We start from the raw sequence: 17,504 nt of genomic DNA, 5'->3' as shown, positions 1-17,504 counted from the left end.
AGCAAACCAGCTTTAGAAAATTGCTCTCCAAAAGACAGTTTGCGCACCCTTCATTCTAAACTCCGTCTTGCGCACAGCGTGTATTAAATCCACACATATTTGGTATCGCTGAAGTTGGCAGAAATTGCCAAATATGTATTCAGTTGTGTTTACCCGGTGGCATGGACCAGATATCAAAAAACATCAGCTAAAATCACATATTCGCATTATTTTATTTTTTCCCCTCATATTTAAATAAAAGTAAATTACATCTATTATTTTTTTTTTACACAATATGGAAGCCATAGATGTTTTGAGAAAAACAAGACTAAATACATGTAGGTTGGAAGAGTAATAGAATAACAATTTGCTTTTAAATTGGCATATGGCTAAAACGTGAAAATGGGCCTGGTCAGAAGTGGTTAACATACTATACTAACCTGCCATTTCTTTCTGTCCACTTGACCCGTCACAGTATGCTGCATGCCTTTCAATTTGCGTCCGAGGGAAATTAGACCCACACATTGGGCATGCCACATTTTTAGAAAACATTTTATCCAGGCAAATAATGTCTTCGTCAGAAGTTTCAGTAGAAAGACAGGCCTAAATAAAAAATAAAAAAAATATTTGGAATGGAGCACTAAATAAAACTAATTTTCAAGTTTACTTTTAAGGCCCTGTTCACACGGAGTATTTTGACAAGCTTTTTGGAGCGGAAACCGCTCCGCAAAACTCGTCAGAAAATGCCTCCCATTTCAATGGGAGGCGGGGGGCAGTTTTCTCCCGCGAGCGGTAAAACCGCCTCGCGGGAGAAAGAAGGGACACGCCCTATCTTCGCACGTTTACGCCTCTGACCTCCCCTTGACATCAATGGGAGGCAGAGAGAGCGTATTTCGCTGAGTTTTTTGCCCGTAGCACGCAATGGGCGCGAGCGAAAAACGCGGCAAACGCTGTGCAGGAAGGACAAAATCCCAAACGGAATTTTGAGGCAGAATTTTCCTCCTGCAAAAAACTCAGTGTGAACACAGCCTAAAGCCCACAATGAGTTTAAATATTGCTATAAGTCACTCTTTGCGTGTAATATTTTGTCAACATATGTTTATAATCGTGATACAACTCTAGCTCAAGTCAAACAAAAATACATTTTGGAAACACACCAACAATGTGGGGCAAAAGCCTTCCCCAATACCCAACAACGCTTGGGAAAGCGCACACAACTCTTCCCAACTGCAATGCGTGAAACATTTGCGCACCACTTCACACTGCACAGCTTCTCCGTTCTCATCCTTTCAAGGCGCCTGTAACATTGCTTTACCTGCTGTAATTTGATTTGTGAGTTTGTCTTTCAGCTTGGAAACTGGCACAATTAGAAGAAAGGTGCCAAAACGCTGAATGCAAGTAGATTTTGTGCTCAAATGGAGTGCAGGAGGGAATGCCTCGAGCTTGTAATATACAGGGCTACTGCAGAAAATCACTGAGTATGCAGCAATATACTTTTACAGTACAATGCTGGAGGAGGAATCCCCACGTTTAACGTAATCCAGTATTGTTTTGGATTGCTTTTAACGCCAACATAAACTTTTAGATTTTTAGGATCAATTTTGGATATGCCATAAATGTTTGATAGTTGCGAGTTCCAGCTCTGGGATCCGCATCCATCTCCAGAATGCGGTCACTCGACCCGCAACCCGCCGAATGCAGGTGAAGATTGAATGGACAGGTGGTCACATGGCTCCCTCCGTCCACTTCTCCTAGGAGTTACGGAAACAGCCGTGTCCGCTTTTCCCTTTAACTCCATTAGGTTATATAAATCTAGCATATCCAGTATAATATAAGCAAGAGACTAACAGTTCAACTTAAAGATTCACCTGGGAGTTTATGTGTAAAATGTTCAGCTTCTTTGAACTTTGCCCATAACAACTATTTACCACTTTTCCTAACTTAGTAAAATGAGACTTGTAATTAATATGACTGGATTTTTCGTGGGGTGTGAAAGCAACAAAATTATATACACAAAAATGTACAAAAAATACAATGAAACTAGAAATGGACGACATAACAAAAGTTCTGACAAAAAGGAGAATATCACAGCACTGGAGACGTAAAACAATATAGTGAGTGCAAGCCTCAAAGGGAGCTGATCCAAAGTCCCACAAATGGAATCCAAGAAAAAGGCAGCAGATCCAAGAAAACTGTAATTTTATTCACCCACAGGTCCTGTTGGACTGAAACGTCGCACCTGTGGGTGAATAAAATTCCAGTTTTCTTGGATGTGCTGCCTTGCTGCCTTTTTCTTGGATAACAAAAACTCTGACTGATAAAGGGTCAGGCATTTATTGACAAGGAAAAGGCAATCTAACTAGGAAAGGGGAAAAATAGGGGTATATTGGATTGAGAAAAGAGATGGGGAAGGGAGCGTGAAGAACAGGGAGAGTATAGAGTAATGATCAGGGCTAAATGGCAGGAATCCATATTCGCTGGGAAAACTGGAAAGTTGTGACCTACAGATAGTGTGGTCAGGTGTATCGGAGAAAAGAGAACAGTTTTTTTATATTTGCAGTCAGTTTTACAAACCTTCCACTACTCATAAGGGTTAAAAACGAATTTCATATCCTATAAACCTATATCAACCTAAGTTAGCTTTCATTTGCTTTCAAACATAATATACATAAGTTTGGTGTTTCATAAATTGAAAAAAAAGGTGAGAACTGCTGTATTCATTCCTTGTAAAAAGATAATCTTGGAAGAAAACAGGAGGAACGACAAACCTTTAACCCCAGTCTTTTTCAAGGAATTAACTTTGCTTTATTTCATAGACTTCAAAGCAAGTGGTCACCATGGAAACACAGGATTTCGAAAAAAAAAAATATTAAAAAATAACTATATGAGCTTAGATTTCCCTTATTTTCTATTGGAAAAGAAACACAGTTCCCTAACCTACACAAAAAGAAGCAGTTTTTCACGGCCTTCAAAGAAATATTTTCACAAAAAATGGGTTTTGCGAGTTGCTTTTGATTTCTATACAATTTTAATTTTGCTGTCATGTAACTTTTACTTTTTTCCCTCCAGCTACATAACCTGCTGGGATTTGCTGATATAATCATAGCTAAACATATATAATAAAATAGATTTTAAATGTGAAATTTAAGAGAAGTTACTTAAACATGCTCATAACCATACCATACTAATAAGGCTTCGTTCACATCTGCGTTGGGGATCAGTTGAACCCCCCCCCCCCCAAAAGTGACCCCATTTGAGAAACTACACCCCTCAAGGAATTTATTGAGGGGTATAGTGAGCATTTTGACCCTACAGTTTTTTTACTGACTTTAGTGGAATTAAGCCGTGAAAATGAAAATCTACTTTTTTTCTAATAAAATGTTGACATTTTTACAAGGCATAAAGGAGTAAAAAAAAGCACCCCAACATTTGAAAAGCAATTTCTCCCGATTACGGCAATACCCCATAAGTGGTCATAAACTGCTGCTTGGATACACGGCAGGGGTCAAAAGGGAAGGGCCACTATTTGGAGTTCAAATTTAGCTGGAATGGTTTTCGGGTGCCATGTCACGTTTGCAAAGTGCCTGCGGGACCAAAATAGTAGGAAACCCCCGAAAGTGACCCCATTTTGGAAACTACAAGGAATCTATCTAGGGGTATAGCAAGCATTTAGACCCCACTGGTCTTTTGCAAAATTTATTGGAATTAGGCCGTAAAAATGAATATCAGCATTTTTTTTCCACTAAAAAGTAGAATTTTTTCATTTTCACAAGGGATAACGATAAAAAAGCCGCACAACATTTATAAAGCAGTTTCTAACGAGTACGGCAATACCCCACACGTTGTCGTAAACTGCTGTTTGGACACATGGCAGGGCTCAGAAAGGCAGGAGCGCTATTTGGCATGCAGATTTTGCTGGATTGGCTATTGGGTGCCATGTTGCATTTGTACCAGAGTACAGTGGAAGCCCCCAAGAAGTGACCCCATTTTGGAAACTACACCCCTCAAGGCATTTAACATTTGCCTGGACATATGACAGAGCTCAGAAGTGAAGAGCAACATGCGCATTTGAGGTGCATTTTGGTGATTTTCACAGCATTGGCCCACAATTGCAGGGCTCGGAGGTCAAATAGCAAAACAAACCCCCAAGTAGTGACCCCTATTTTGGAAACGACACCCTTAAGGCATTTTAAGGGGTGTAGTGAGCATTTTGCCCCCCACAGGTGTTTTTCCATTAGTAATTAATGCGCAGCGGATGATGCAAAGTGAAAATAGCAATTTTCCGCTGATATGCAATTTTAGTGCGCAATATGTTGTGCCCTGTTTGTGCCACCGAAGACACACATCTCGTAAACTGCTAAGCTGGTTCCCCCGGGTATGGCGATGCCATATATGTGGACGTAAACTGCTGACTAGCCCTACAGTGCGCCCAAGAAGGGAGGGAGCGCCATTTGGCTTTTTGAGCGGAGATTTGGCTTGGTTGTAGTTTTGTTTGGGGTTTTGTGGGTATTTCAGTTTATAATGTGGGGGCTTATGTAATCTGTGCGGAATACATTAGGGAATAATAAGAGGGTATAATAATGCAGTAAGTAAATAATATTTCAGAGATATGTGGCCGATGTCGCACTGATGAATGGGGCCAGACGTTATCCGCTTTTGGACACTGCACATTATGTGTCGTAATATTCTGAGAGCCAGCACATTTTTATTTTTCAGTCAAAAAAGATGTGTAAGGGCTTCTTTTTTGCGGGACGGGTTGTAGTTTTTATTGGTACTATTTTGGGGGTACATGCGACTTTATGATCACTTTTTGTTTTGTGAGGGGTGGTGAAAAAAGAAGTGATTCTGGCGTTTATTTTTTATTTATTTGTTGCGGTGTTCACCTTGCGGAAATAATAATATTATACTTTTATAGTTTGGGTCGGTACGGACGCGGAGATACCAAATAGGTGTACTTTTTCATTTTTTTCCAATAACAAAAGGCTTATTATAGGAAAAAATGCAGTGTTTGTTACTGTAATCTACATTGCAGCGCCGATCTGCTGCAATAGCAGATAGGGGTTGCAAAATCTGGTGACAGAGCCTCTTTAACTTGAAACTTTTATTTTTACACTTTTATTCAACTTTTTTTTTTGTCCCAATAGGGGACTTGAGAGGTCCTGCACCTCTGATCTTTACTCTAATGCATTGCACTACCCAAGTAGTGCAATGCATTAGAGCTGTCAGTCATTCACTGACAGCAAGCCCATTAGGTCGCGTCTGTGGGCGGGGCCTAATAGGCTATCGTACGTGGCAGACCAGGGGGCCATTATTAGGCCTCCGGTTGCCATAGCAGCGATAGGATTCGTCACGATAACATCGTGTCGAAGCCGATCGCTTCAAACCACTAAGATGCCGCGATCGCAGCATCTGAGGGGTTAATGGCAGGGTTCGGTGCTAGCTCCGTTCCCTGCCGTTACAGCACAGTGTCAGCTGTAACATACAGCTGACACCAATGGCTGATGTCGCGAGCTCGGCTTGTGAGCCTGCGCCATCTTTAAACTGCGGCCGGGCGCCTTTTAGGCCCCGCCTCTGGGCGGGATCTAGCAGGCTTCCGTTCTAGGCAGACAGGAGGCCATTGTTAGGCTTTCGCTCTACCGCAGCAGTTATTGGAACCCCGCAATTTCATTGCAGGGTTACGATCGGCTTGTAAACACGATAGATGCAGCTCTCGGTTTTGAGGGCTGCATCTAATGGGTTAATTGGCCGGATCGGAGGCTAGCTCCGGTCCTGCCCTTGAAGCAGTGATAGCATTAAGCTATCACTGCTTTAAAACTGTGTCTGCAGACGCGTCTGCCAACACAGTGCCCGGTTAACCCGTTAGTGACCGCCAATACGCCTTTTCACGACGGCCACTAAAGGGCTTTATTCTGATACATACGCCTTTTCACGGCGCTGCATCAGAATAAATAAACAGAGCAGAGAGCCGTTAAATCTCCCTGCTCTCAGCTACCAGAGGTAGCTGGGGGCATCCCTACTCGAACGGGTGAGATAGATTTCAGTATCGATCTCACCCGTTTAACCCCTCAGATGTGGCGCACAATAGCTCCCTCTCATCCCACTGACACCCGGCGATAAGATCGCCGAGTGTCTGTGTCTCCGATGGCAGCCGGGGGCCTAATAAAGGCCCCCAGGTCTGCCTGTAATGAATGCCTGCTAGGCCATGCCAGAGACATGACCTAGCAGATGCCTGTCAGTTTAAGGGTATGTGCACACATACTAATTACGTCCGTAATTGACGGACGTATTTCGGCCGCAAGTCCCGGACCGAACACAGTGCAGGGAGCCGGGCTCCTAGCATCATACTTATGTACGATGCTAGGAGTCCCTGCCTCGCTGCAGGACCACTGTCACGTACTGAAAACATGATTACAGTACGGGACAGTTGTCCGGCAGCGAGGCAGAGACTCCTAGCATCGTACATAAGTATGATGCTAGGAGCCCGGCTCCCTGCACTGTGTTCGGTCCGGGACTTGCGGCCGAAATACGTCCGTCAATTACGGACGTAATTAGTGTGTGTGCACATACCCTTAAACGTTCAGGCAGTAATACACTGCAATACAAAAGTATTGCAGCGTATTATAAAAGCGATCGGGGCATCGTATATTAAAGTCCCCTAATGGGACTAGCAAAAAAAAAAGTTGAATAAAGTTAATAAAAAAAATGTGAAAAAAATGAAAAAATTAATTTTTCCCCTTACAAAATGCTATACTATTAAAAAAATTAAATAAAGTAAAAAAAGTTACACATATTTGGTATCGCCGTGTCCATAACGACCCCGACTATAAAGCTATTACATTATTTAAACCGCACGGTGAACGCCGTAAAAAAATAATATAAAAAACAATGGAAAAATTGCTGTTTTCTGTGAATCCTGCCTTAAAAAAAATGTGATAAAAAGTCTACTCCAAAATGGTACCAATAAAAACTACAAGTCGTCCCACAAAAAAAAAAGCCCTCATACAACTGCATCGGCGGAAAAATAAAAAAATTATTGCTCTTCTATGGAGAGACAAAAACAAATAATTTTGGAAAAAAAAGTGTTTATACAAGACCTTATACAGCTATGTCGACGCAAAAATAAAATTTTTTTTATAGCTCTTGGAATGCGGCCATGGAAAAACGTAAAAGATAGCTTGGTCATTAAGGTTTAAAATAGGCTTGTCATTAACCCCTTCCCGCTATGTGTCGTAAAAGTCCGTCACAGGAGTTGTCCTGTTAACGCAAACTGACGGACTATTACGTCACAGCATTAACCCCTTAATGACCAGGCCATTTTGTGCGTTAATTTACCAAGGATTATTTTTTGGTTTTCACTGTTGCATTCCAAGGGTCGTAACTTTTTTTTTTATGGTTTTTACGTTTTCCTACGTTTGCAGAACAAAAAGTCTTTTAAAAACAACAAAAAAAAAAGTTTTTGCATCGCCGCATTTCAAGAGCCGTAACTTTTTTTTTTCTCTGTCGATGTAGTCATATGTGTGCTTGTTTTTTGTGGGAAAATTTGTCGTTTTTATTGGTAATATTTTGGGGTACATGGGACTTATTGATTAATTTTTATTTTATTTTTTTATGGTGGGAATGGAAGAAAAAAAAAAGGATTTTTGCCACTGTTTTTTGCGTTTTTTTTGGAAGCCGTTCACCCGGCGGTTTAATTAATGCATTAACTTTATTGTTCGAGTCGTTACGATCGCGGTGATCCCACACTTAATAAAAACAACTTTTTGGGGAAAATAAGTGGTTTAATTTTATTTTTTTATAAACTTTATTTAACTCTGTTTTACTTTTCTTTTTTTGTCCCACCAGGGGACTTCACCATGGGCTAATAGGCGGATGCTGAAGGCAGACCTAGGGGCCTTTGTTAGGCTGCCATGGAAACCCGACAGCGCCCCGCGATTTCTTTGCGGGGGTGCCGATGGGATGACACAGGGAGCTCCCTCCCTCTGTCAAACACTTTAGAAGCCGCTGTCGCTTTTGACAGCGGCATCTGATGGGTTAAACTGCCGGAATCGGGGCCGGGGTGTACAGCAGGTGGAAGGGAGCGCTGCGCTGACTCCCTTCCCCTGCTTGTTAAAAGCGCCCTGGCCCGACGACACCTTCCATGGCGCCGCTAGCAGCTGCTGCGGCTGCTACTACTACTGTAGCGACGCCACTATATCTCCCCGCTCTGCTATGTGCTAGCTCCATTTTATCTCCCTGAAGGAGCGGAATCCCCGTGTATTCAGGGATTCCGCTCCTGGACAGAGCGCTTGATGTCTCTGTCCATATCTGGGCAGTGACATCAGGGGAAACTCCTGAAGCGGAATCCCCGAACACATGGGGATTCCCCTTCAGGAGTTGCCGCTGATGTCACTGTCCAGATCTGCCCGGCCCGGAACAGATGCAAAACTTTATGCAAACCGGCCGGGCAAAATGGCCGATTTTACCGGCCGACACCTACTAAAAATAAACGTTCAAGATGTGCAGAGTTAATACATGCCACTTATGCATATGTGAACATGAACATATCACCAAAACTGAAGTAATTAAAAATAGCCGCGTTCTGGATGCTAGTAAACATCCACGTTAGAAAGTCAACAAAACAACCTGATTAGGCGCAGGGGGTTATTAGATGTGTAACTGTTCATCTTCTCACTCCTTTAATCAGAAAATAAAAAGCCCACCTCCCCTAAATGGGACATATCCTCTCTGAAAGGGATAGGGGGAGATACCATGTACAAAAGTCCCTGAATCCCACCTGGTGTCACCCTTAATTCTGTACAGGGAAAGAGGACAGTAACAGACTCCGTTCATTCTTCCTGCGGTCACTCGCGGCAATGGTATATTTCTCTGGTCAGTTTTCATTTTATTTGCTTTTTAATCCTCCAATCAATGTTACCTGTGGTTCTGGGGCAATCTCCATTACATCAGGCTGATCTGCTTTGTCAGATTCTTCCTGCATAGCTGGACTAGGCTGTGTTTCTGTAGCATAAATAAAAAAGTGAATTAACAGTCAAATTGGATAACATATTACGTGCAAGTACAAAAGCTAGTGTGTTCGTTAACCGTCTCTTAACCCCTTCAGGACTGAGCCTGTTTTGGCCTTCAGGATGAAGCCGATTTTTCAAATCTGACATGTGTCACTTTATGTGGTAATAACTCCGGAATGCTTTTACCTATCCAAGTGATTCTGAGATTGTTTTCTCGTGACATGTTGTACTTTATGTTAGGGAAAAAATTTGGTCGATAAATGTAATATTTATTTGTAAAAAAAACACCAAGATTTAGAGAAAATTAGCAAATATGTGCATTTTTCTAAATTTAAATGTATCTACTTGTAAAACAGATAGTAATACCACACAAAATACTTACTAGTTAACATTTCCCATATGTCTACTTTATGTTTGCATAATTTTTTGAACATTCTTTTATTTTTCTAGGACGTTACAAGGCTTAGAACTTTAGCAGCAATTTCTCATATTTTCAAGAAAATTTCAAAAGCCTATTTTTTCAGGGACCAGTTCAGTTCTGAAGTGGCTTTGAGGGCCTTATATATTAGAAAGTCCCAATAAATCACCCCATTTTGAAAACTGCACCCCTCAAAGTATTCAAAACAGCATTCAGAAAGTGTTTTAACCCTTTAGGCATTTCACAGGAATTAAAGCAAAGTAGAGGTGAAATTTACAAATTTCATTTTTTTTTGAAAATTCATTTGTAATACATTTTTTCTGTACCACAGAAGGTTTTACCCAGGAAATGCAACTCAATATTTATTGCCCAGATTCTGCAGTTTTTAGAAATATCCCACATGTGGCCCTAGTGCGGTAATGGACTGAAACACAGGCCTCAGAAGGTAAGGAGCACCTAGAGGATTTTGGGGCCTCATTGTTTTAGAATATATTTTAGGTACCATGTCAGGTTTGAATTGGTCTTGTGGTACCAAAACAGTAAAGACCCCCCAAAAGTGACCCCATTTTGGAAACTACACGCCTCAAGGAATTTATCTATGGGTAAAGTTAGCATTTTGAACGAACAGTTTTTTTGCTAAATTTATTTGAATTAGTATGTGAAGATGAAAATCTACTTTTTTTCTGAAAAAACATAGAAATTTTTAATTTTTACAAGGAATAAAGTAGAAAAACACCCCAACATATGTAAAGCAATTTCTTCCGGTTATAGCAATACCCCATATGTAGTAATAAACTGCTGCTTGGACCCACAGCAGGCCTCAGAAGGGAAGGAGCGCCATTTGGATTTTGGATTTCTGATTTTGCTGGAATCGTTTTCAGTGCCGTGTCGCGTTTACAATGCACTGGAGGAACCAAAATAGTGGAAACCCCCGAAAAGTGACCCCATTTTGGAAACTACACCCCTCAAGGAATTTTTTTAGTGGTAAAGTTAGCAGTTTGACCAAACAGTTGTTTTGCTGAATTCATTGGAATTAGTCTGTAAAGGGAAAAATCTACTTTTTTGCTGAAAAAACGTAGACATTTTTAATTTTTACAAGGAATAAAGGAGAAAAAGCACCCCAACATTTGTAAAAAAATTTCTCCCGATTCCGTAAATATGCCATATGTGGTAATAAAGTGCTGTTTTGTACCCACAGCGGGGCTTAGAAGGCAAGGAGCGCTATTTGGCTTTTGGAGCTCAAATTTAGCTGGAATAGTTTTTGGGTGTCATGTCGAATTTGCAAAGCCCCCGAGGGACCAAAACAGTGGACGCCCCCCAAAAGTAACCCCATTTGGGAAACTACACCACTTAAGGAATCTATCTAGGGGTATAGTGAGCATTTAGACCCCACACGTCTTTTGCAGAATGTATTACAATTAGGCCGTGAAAATTAATATCAACATTATTTCCACTAAAATGTAGAATTTTTTTCAATTTCACGAAAGATAAAGGAGAAAAAGCACCCCAATATTTGTAAAGCAATTTTTCCCGAGTACGGCTATACCCCACATGTGGTCATAAATGCTTTTTCATTAGAAAGTAATTAACCCTTTCCGGACTGATCCATGTTTTGTTTTTTCTTTTTAATTTTTCCCTCCCTGCTTTCCGAGAGCCATCATTTTTTTATTTTTCTGTCAATAGAGTGGTGTGGGGGCTTATTTTTTGCGGGACGAGCTGTAGTTTTTATTGGTACCACTTTTTGGTACATAACACTTTTTGAGCACTTTTTATTAAATTTTTTGGTAGAGCCAAGGTGACCAAAAAACGGTGGATTTTCCGTTTTAAATTCTTTATTTTTCACGGCGTTCACCGTGCGAGTTCAATAATGGCATATTGTAATAGTTTAGACTTTTATGGACGAAGCGATGCCAATTCTGTGTATTTTTTGTGAATGTGAAAAGGTTGTTTTTTTGGACTTTAAATATTTATTTAATTTTTTCCACTAATAATAACTATTTACTTTTATTTTTACAAATTTTATTAATCCCCATAGGAGACTTGAACCAGCGATCGTTAGATCACTGGTAGAATACACTGCAATACTAATGTATTGCAGTATAGTGTCATTTTTACATGCTCCTGTAACAGCGTGATCGCTGTTTCTGTCCATTAGTCCCGGGTGTCAGCTGTAATACACAGCTGACACCTGCAGCGTATGGCACGGGCTCAGTGAGTGAGACACTCCATACATCACCCCCCACACCACGACATGCTATGAAGTCATGGTGCGCGAAAGGTTTAATGTGCGGCAGATGGTGCAAAGTGAAAATTAAAATTTTCGACTGATGTGCCATTTTAGTGCACTATATGTTGTGCCCAGTTTGTGCCACAAATACCACAAATAAAATATTAACAGGGTTCTCCCGGGTAGGGCGATGCCATATCGGTGGACGTAAACGGCTGGTTGGGCATGCTGTAGGGCTCAGAAGGGAGGGAGCGCCATTTGGCTTTTGGAGCACAGATTTAGCTTGGTAGTAGCTCTGGCGTTTTGCTGGTATTTCAGTTTATAATGTGGGGGCATATGTAGGCTGGGCAGAGTAGATCAGGGGCATAAGAGGGTATAATAATGGGGTAAATAAATAATTTGCAGATATGTGGCCAGTGTCACACTGATAAATGGCGCCCGATCTTAACCGCTTTTTGAACACTGCACATTTTGCATCGCTATATTCTGGGAGGCAGAACTTTTTTTATTTTCTCACCACCGGAGCCGTGTGAGGGCTTATTCTTTGCGGGACAATCTGTAGATTTCATTGGTACCATTTTGGGGTATATGCCATTTTTTTTGATCACTTTTTATTCCATTTTTCGTCAAGCAAGGTGACCAAAAACCATCAATTCTGACAATGTTTTTTATTTATTTTTTACGGCTCTCACCCTGGGCAATAAATGACCATTATACTTTATTCTGCGGGTCGATACCATATGTATATCGTTAGTTTTAGATTTTGCAGCGTTTGCGCAATAAAAGAACTTATTTATAAAATAAACTTTTTTGTGTCACCATATTCTGAGAGCCATAACTTTTTAATTTTTCAGTCAAAAAAGCTGTGTAAGGGCTTGTTTTTTGCGGGACGGGATGTAGTTTGTATTGGTACCATTTTGGCATACATGCGACTTTTTGATCACTTTTTATAGTATATTTTGGGAGGGTTGGTGACCAAAAAATAGTGATCCTGGCATTGTTTTTCGTTTATTTTATTTGCGGTGTTCACCGTGCGGGAAAAATAATTTTAGAGTTTTATAAATGTTACGAACGCGGTGATACCAAATATGTGTACTTTTTTTTTACGTGTTCGGTTTCTTTTCCTATAATAAAAGACTTATTATAGGAAAAAAAGCAGTTCTTGTTTATGTCACTTATAACTTTTATTTTTACACTTTTTTTTAACATTTTTATTCTTTTTTTTACTTTTTTCACTTGTCCCACTAGGGGACACTTAGACTTGCAGCTCTGATCGCTGCTGGAATACATTACACTACCTACGTAGTGTAATGCATTCCAACTGTCATTGTGATGTAACAGTCACACTGACACGAAGCCTATGACGACCACCCTCCGGCTGGTCCTCGTAGGCTTCTGTACATGGCAGCCCGAAAGCCATTGTCTGGCATCCGGTTGCCATGGGTACCATCGCCAGCCCCCGTGATTTCACGTGGGGGCTGCCGATCTCCGCTAAAATCCTTAGATGTGGCAATCGTAATCGACCGCCGCATCAAAGGGGTTAACTGCCGAAATCAGCGGCGATGGGCCGCTGATCGGAAACAGGGAATGCAAGGCAGACACCCTGCACAGTTAACGGCCGCTGCGGTGTAGCGCCGCGCGGCGGTTAACTGTCAAAGCACACACGTAACTGCACGTCGAGGTGCGGGAAGGGGTTAATGTATAGCAAAGCCCCACACGCCTCCTATTCTTCTTTTCACTCACATCAGTGCCTAACCCCAGTGGTGCTCATAATCAACATACCCATGTCAAACATAGCAAATTCTTAATTGGCAGCATAAATATTAGCGTATATTTAGCGTATATTACAATAAAATCACAGTTAATCTGAGGTTCTTTTCACATATGCCTTAAAATGGGTTATCCAAGATATTAAAATTGATGGGGCTATTCACACGACTGTTTTTTTAACGAACCGTGTGAACGGCCTAGGGCTGGGCGATCGAATTAATTTTATTAATTCGCCCTCAAGGTGATTTTAACAGAATCGTTTCTTTAGTGGCGCCGACGCGCCGTGCTGCAGGAGGAAGCTCAGCTCCTGCTGCCTCGTCACTGCCTGGTCTGGGGATTCAGCCCATAGTGGCAGCTACGGTGGCCGCCATCTACAAGAAGAATAGGGTGGGGTGCTGCGATCTACAAGGGAGGGGGGTACGATCTACAAAGGGGGTGGGAGTGGGTCCTACAAGGGGGGTGGGAGTGCGAACTACGTGTGGCGGTGCGATCTACAAGGGAGTGGGGGTGCGATCTACAAGGAGGGGGTGCTGCTGCAATCTACAAGAGGGGGTGGGGGTGCGATCTTCAAGGGTATGTGGAACTATATGGGGGGGCACTGTCACTATATGGGGGACACAGTGGCACTATATGGGGGGCACAGTGGCACTATATGGGGGCACAGTGGCACCATATGGGGGCACTGTGGCACCATCTACATGGGCACTGTGGCACTATCTACATGGGCACGGTGGCACTATCTACATGGGCACGGTGGCACTATCTACATGGGCACGGTGGTGTTTTCAGCGGATTGGGACAAAAAAAACAACCCTGACAAAGTAAATTCATTTGGAAAGACCCTGATGCAAAATGGACATGAAAAACTGACAATTGATCAGTTTTTAATGGCCATTTTTTTTTCACGGTCGTGTGACTGTAGCTTAAATGACGGATGTCAGAAGTCCCGTTCACATTTACCGTGTTTGGGCTGGGAAATCTAGCTGACACATAGATAGTCTTTCACAGTCCAATCGCGGTCGTGTGAATCGGGCCTTAATGTCATTTATTTAAAACACCATGGTGGGGACGGTACTGCACAGGGTCCTGCTCACACTTGAGACACTATAATGTAATCTCTCCCCAGAGTGCCCGCTCGGCGCTCTCTGCCTGGCCCTGCTGCACTTTACACTGCTCTCGTCTGCAATGTCGGAGACCGGCTGAGGTGGCGACAGGCAGAGGGGGATGTTAGTGCACGTGCATCATTGATTATAATTTCTGTTCACCTGTTCCCTGCCACAGAAATGATAATCAATTAGATATACATTTTTCCAATAGTATTTCTGCTAAAAAAAAATATTTGCAGAGGTTAAAAGTTGTGAAGTTATGTAGAGTAATTAAAGTAAGGACTTATTCACACGAACGTGTCCGTTTTGCGAGCGTAAAAAACGCAGCGTTTTTCTTGCGTTGCAGTTCCGTGTAATATCTGCGTCTTTTACGCGGGTACGTCACTCGTTTTTTATGTCAGCAAAATAAACTGAAGGAGGCGTTTTGCTTTTTCTCATAATTACTTTAGCAACTGATGCGTGAATCACGCACAGCACACGTATGACGTCTGTGATTTTCACGCACCCATTGACTTCAATGGGTGCGTGATGCGCAAAAAAGGCACAAGAATAGGACATGCAGTGAGTTTCACTCAGCGGACGCTGAATTAAAACACTGAATGTCTAAATGGTCCCATTGAATTGGAATTGCATAGGTCCCCGTGTGTCCGTTGTTTTAACGCACGTAACACGTGAAATACGCTCGTGTGAACAAGGCCTTATGTGTTAAAAAGTTCTTTATATAAAGAAAATAATTAAACTATCTCTTGGTATTTTTTCACTGTATTTAACAGTAATAAGAAAATAGAGATTAAAATCGCAAATCGCCCATAGTGTTAAAAAAAATCTAGATTTAATTTTTTGCCAAAATCGCCCAGCCCTAGAACGGCCTGTGAAAAAATAGTCCTATTTTTGTCCGTTTTCACGGCTTAGGGATCTGTAAAAACAGTTACTGCATGGGTGCAAATCAGTGTGAATAAGCCCTTATTAGTCTACTTTCCTCCCTTCCCCCCCTCTCTCCTAACTGTTCACTCACTGTGAATTTACTGCTAAATCCTTCTCCTCAAGAGGAGACGGACTATCAGCTCACTGAGGGATGTGGTTACATGGTGTCTATAGAAATCTATGGAGGGGAGGAAGGAGCAAGAGCAGAGTGAGAGAAGCAGAGAAAAAACAGATGCTGCTGCAGCTTATAATAATAGTTTTATTTCACCCCAGTGCTTGATTCACAGCTACACTGCTCATTACTGCTGTTTAATGTCCTCCATGTTGCTGCTGCTACTGTATGTGTAATAGATAGAGAAGAGAACATCCTGCTTCCCAATCTCTATGTGTAAAGTTTATTTTCCGTGTATGGCAGACATGAGTCTCCAGAGGGGAAAACCACTAAAAAAAATACAGGATACAGGCTTGAAATAGTGTTATTCCTCATGTAAACACACGTGACAGCTAATTCTGAAGAGTCACCTGAATGGTTAGGTATGCTGTAAAAAGATTGTGTGCATATGTTCATTAATACTGATTGAAACTTATGTGTATAACACACATCTGTCCAGACATTGCCACATTGCTTCAGTGATCTGGAAAGCAGAAACATCTAGAGAACAGAAAATTATTATTTGTTGTTTCCCCATACCTGGGCAGATTGTAATCTCATCTTCCTGGGCAATCTCAGTGTGCTCCATAAGGTGTCTGTCATTTCTCGCAGCAGTTGGTGGAACAGCACTGTAAGAAGAAAATAAATTGAAGCTTTAAACTAGAATCATCTAAAATCTGGCAAAAACTAAAAATGGCATAAATAGGACATATTACAAAAAAAGATCAAGTTAAGACTGCATACATACAATGCCGCTTCATTTATCTTTTATGCTTAATGCTGCAGACATATTTTTTTTTTTTAAATGTTTTCTTTATTTTTAGCAATGATCACAGATAAAATGAACAGCTATCTCGGTTGTATTAATAATGCCTGTTTATATAGAATATGATTTCTTACGGGATAAGGCATGCATCAGAATCTTCCTATATGACTTTAATGCCCTTATAAGAACTATAGGTTAATATACCCATTTCAAAGAATAATTCTATCCTAATGCCTCATGTACATGACCGTTGTGCCACTCGGGCCGTGTTTGAGTCTTCACTGACCCATTCACTTTAGCAGATGAACCGGTCCGTGAAAAACAGTCGTGTGCATGAGGAGTTAGGCTATATTCACTCGACAGTGAAAAAAAAAAGGCCATTAAAAACTGATCAACTGTCAGTTTTTCATGGCAATTTTGCATCAGTGTGCCACATATAAAGTGCCAGTGCCCTCAGTGTCACAGTGCTCATGTAGATAGCACAAACAGTGTCCCTTGTAGATAGTGTCACACCCTCATATAGTGCCACAACCCTGTAGATAGCACCAACCCCCTATATATAGCACTGTAAATAGAACCCTTCATTATAGAAAGCACCTGGCTTCTCCAGTAGCAGAATCCTCTGGCCAGAGTGTCGACCGGAGATTTTGCAGATAGCCACAGACGTCACTATCCATATATGGACAGTAACGCCAGGGGCTTCCGCTCTGGCAGGGGATTCCAGAGGTAGCCACTGACATCACTGTCCATATATGGACAGTAAGGCCCCATGCACACGACAGCAAAAAACCTCCGTTTTTGCGGACCGCAATTGCGGTCCACAAAAACGGAGCCATTCACTTTCATTGAACACTGACACCTTTCCGTAGCACTACGGAAGGGTGTCAGTGCCGTGGAAATGTTCCGGGAATTATGGAACATGTCCGTTCTTTCGCATTTTGCGGGCCGTGCTCCCATACTTTGTATGGGAGCACGGCCCGAAAATGCGGCTGTCAATCAGCGGCCGGCCGTGCCCGCAATCGCGGGCTGTGATTGCGGGCACGGTCGTGTGCATGGGGCCTTACACTAGGGGCTTCTCCAGTAGCAGAATCCCCTGGCCAGAGCGCCGGCCGGGTATTCCGCTCTGGCAGGGGGTTCCAGAGGTAGCCACTGACATCA

At 41.9% G+C, this 17,504-nt stretch overlaps 1 protein-coding gene across 7 annotated transcripts in view; it reads right to left on the bottom strand.

The window, feature by feature from the left end:
- Positions 1-17,504, bottom strand: part of UIMC1 (ubiquitin interaction motif containing 1) — a 137,403-nt gene that overhangs the window by 51,483 nt on the left and 68,416 nt on the right. For all 7 annotated transcript variants that reach the window (XR_012882367.1, XR_012882368.1, XM_075856624.1 and 4 more), the window contains exons 7-9: positions 16,121-16,209; positions 8,894-8,976; positions 420-582 (exon numbers count right to left, since the gene is read on the bottom strand). Coding sequence is in view for 5 of the 7 variants with exons in the window: in XM_075856624.1 (XP_075712739.1) it covers positions 420-582; positions 8,894-8,976; positions 16,121-16,209 (335 nt within the window). In the remaining 2 variants the exon portion in view is untranslated. The remainder of the gene's footprint in view (positions 1-419; positions 583-8,893; positions 8,977-16,120; positions 16,210-17,504) is intronic.

Source organism: Rhinoderma darwinii, chromosome 3 (genome assembly GCF_050947455.1).
Source record: "Rhinoderma darwinii isolate aRhiDar2 chromosome 3, aRhiDar2.hap1, whole genome shotgun sequence".
Taxonomy (NCBI): domain Eukaryota; kingdom Metazoa; phylum Chordata; class Amphibia; order Anura; family Rhinodermatidae; genus Rhinoderma; species Rhinoderma darwinii.
The sequence above is the reverse complement of the archived record's forward strand: the minus strand, read 5'-3'. Positions and strand labels throughout refer to the sequence as shown.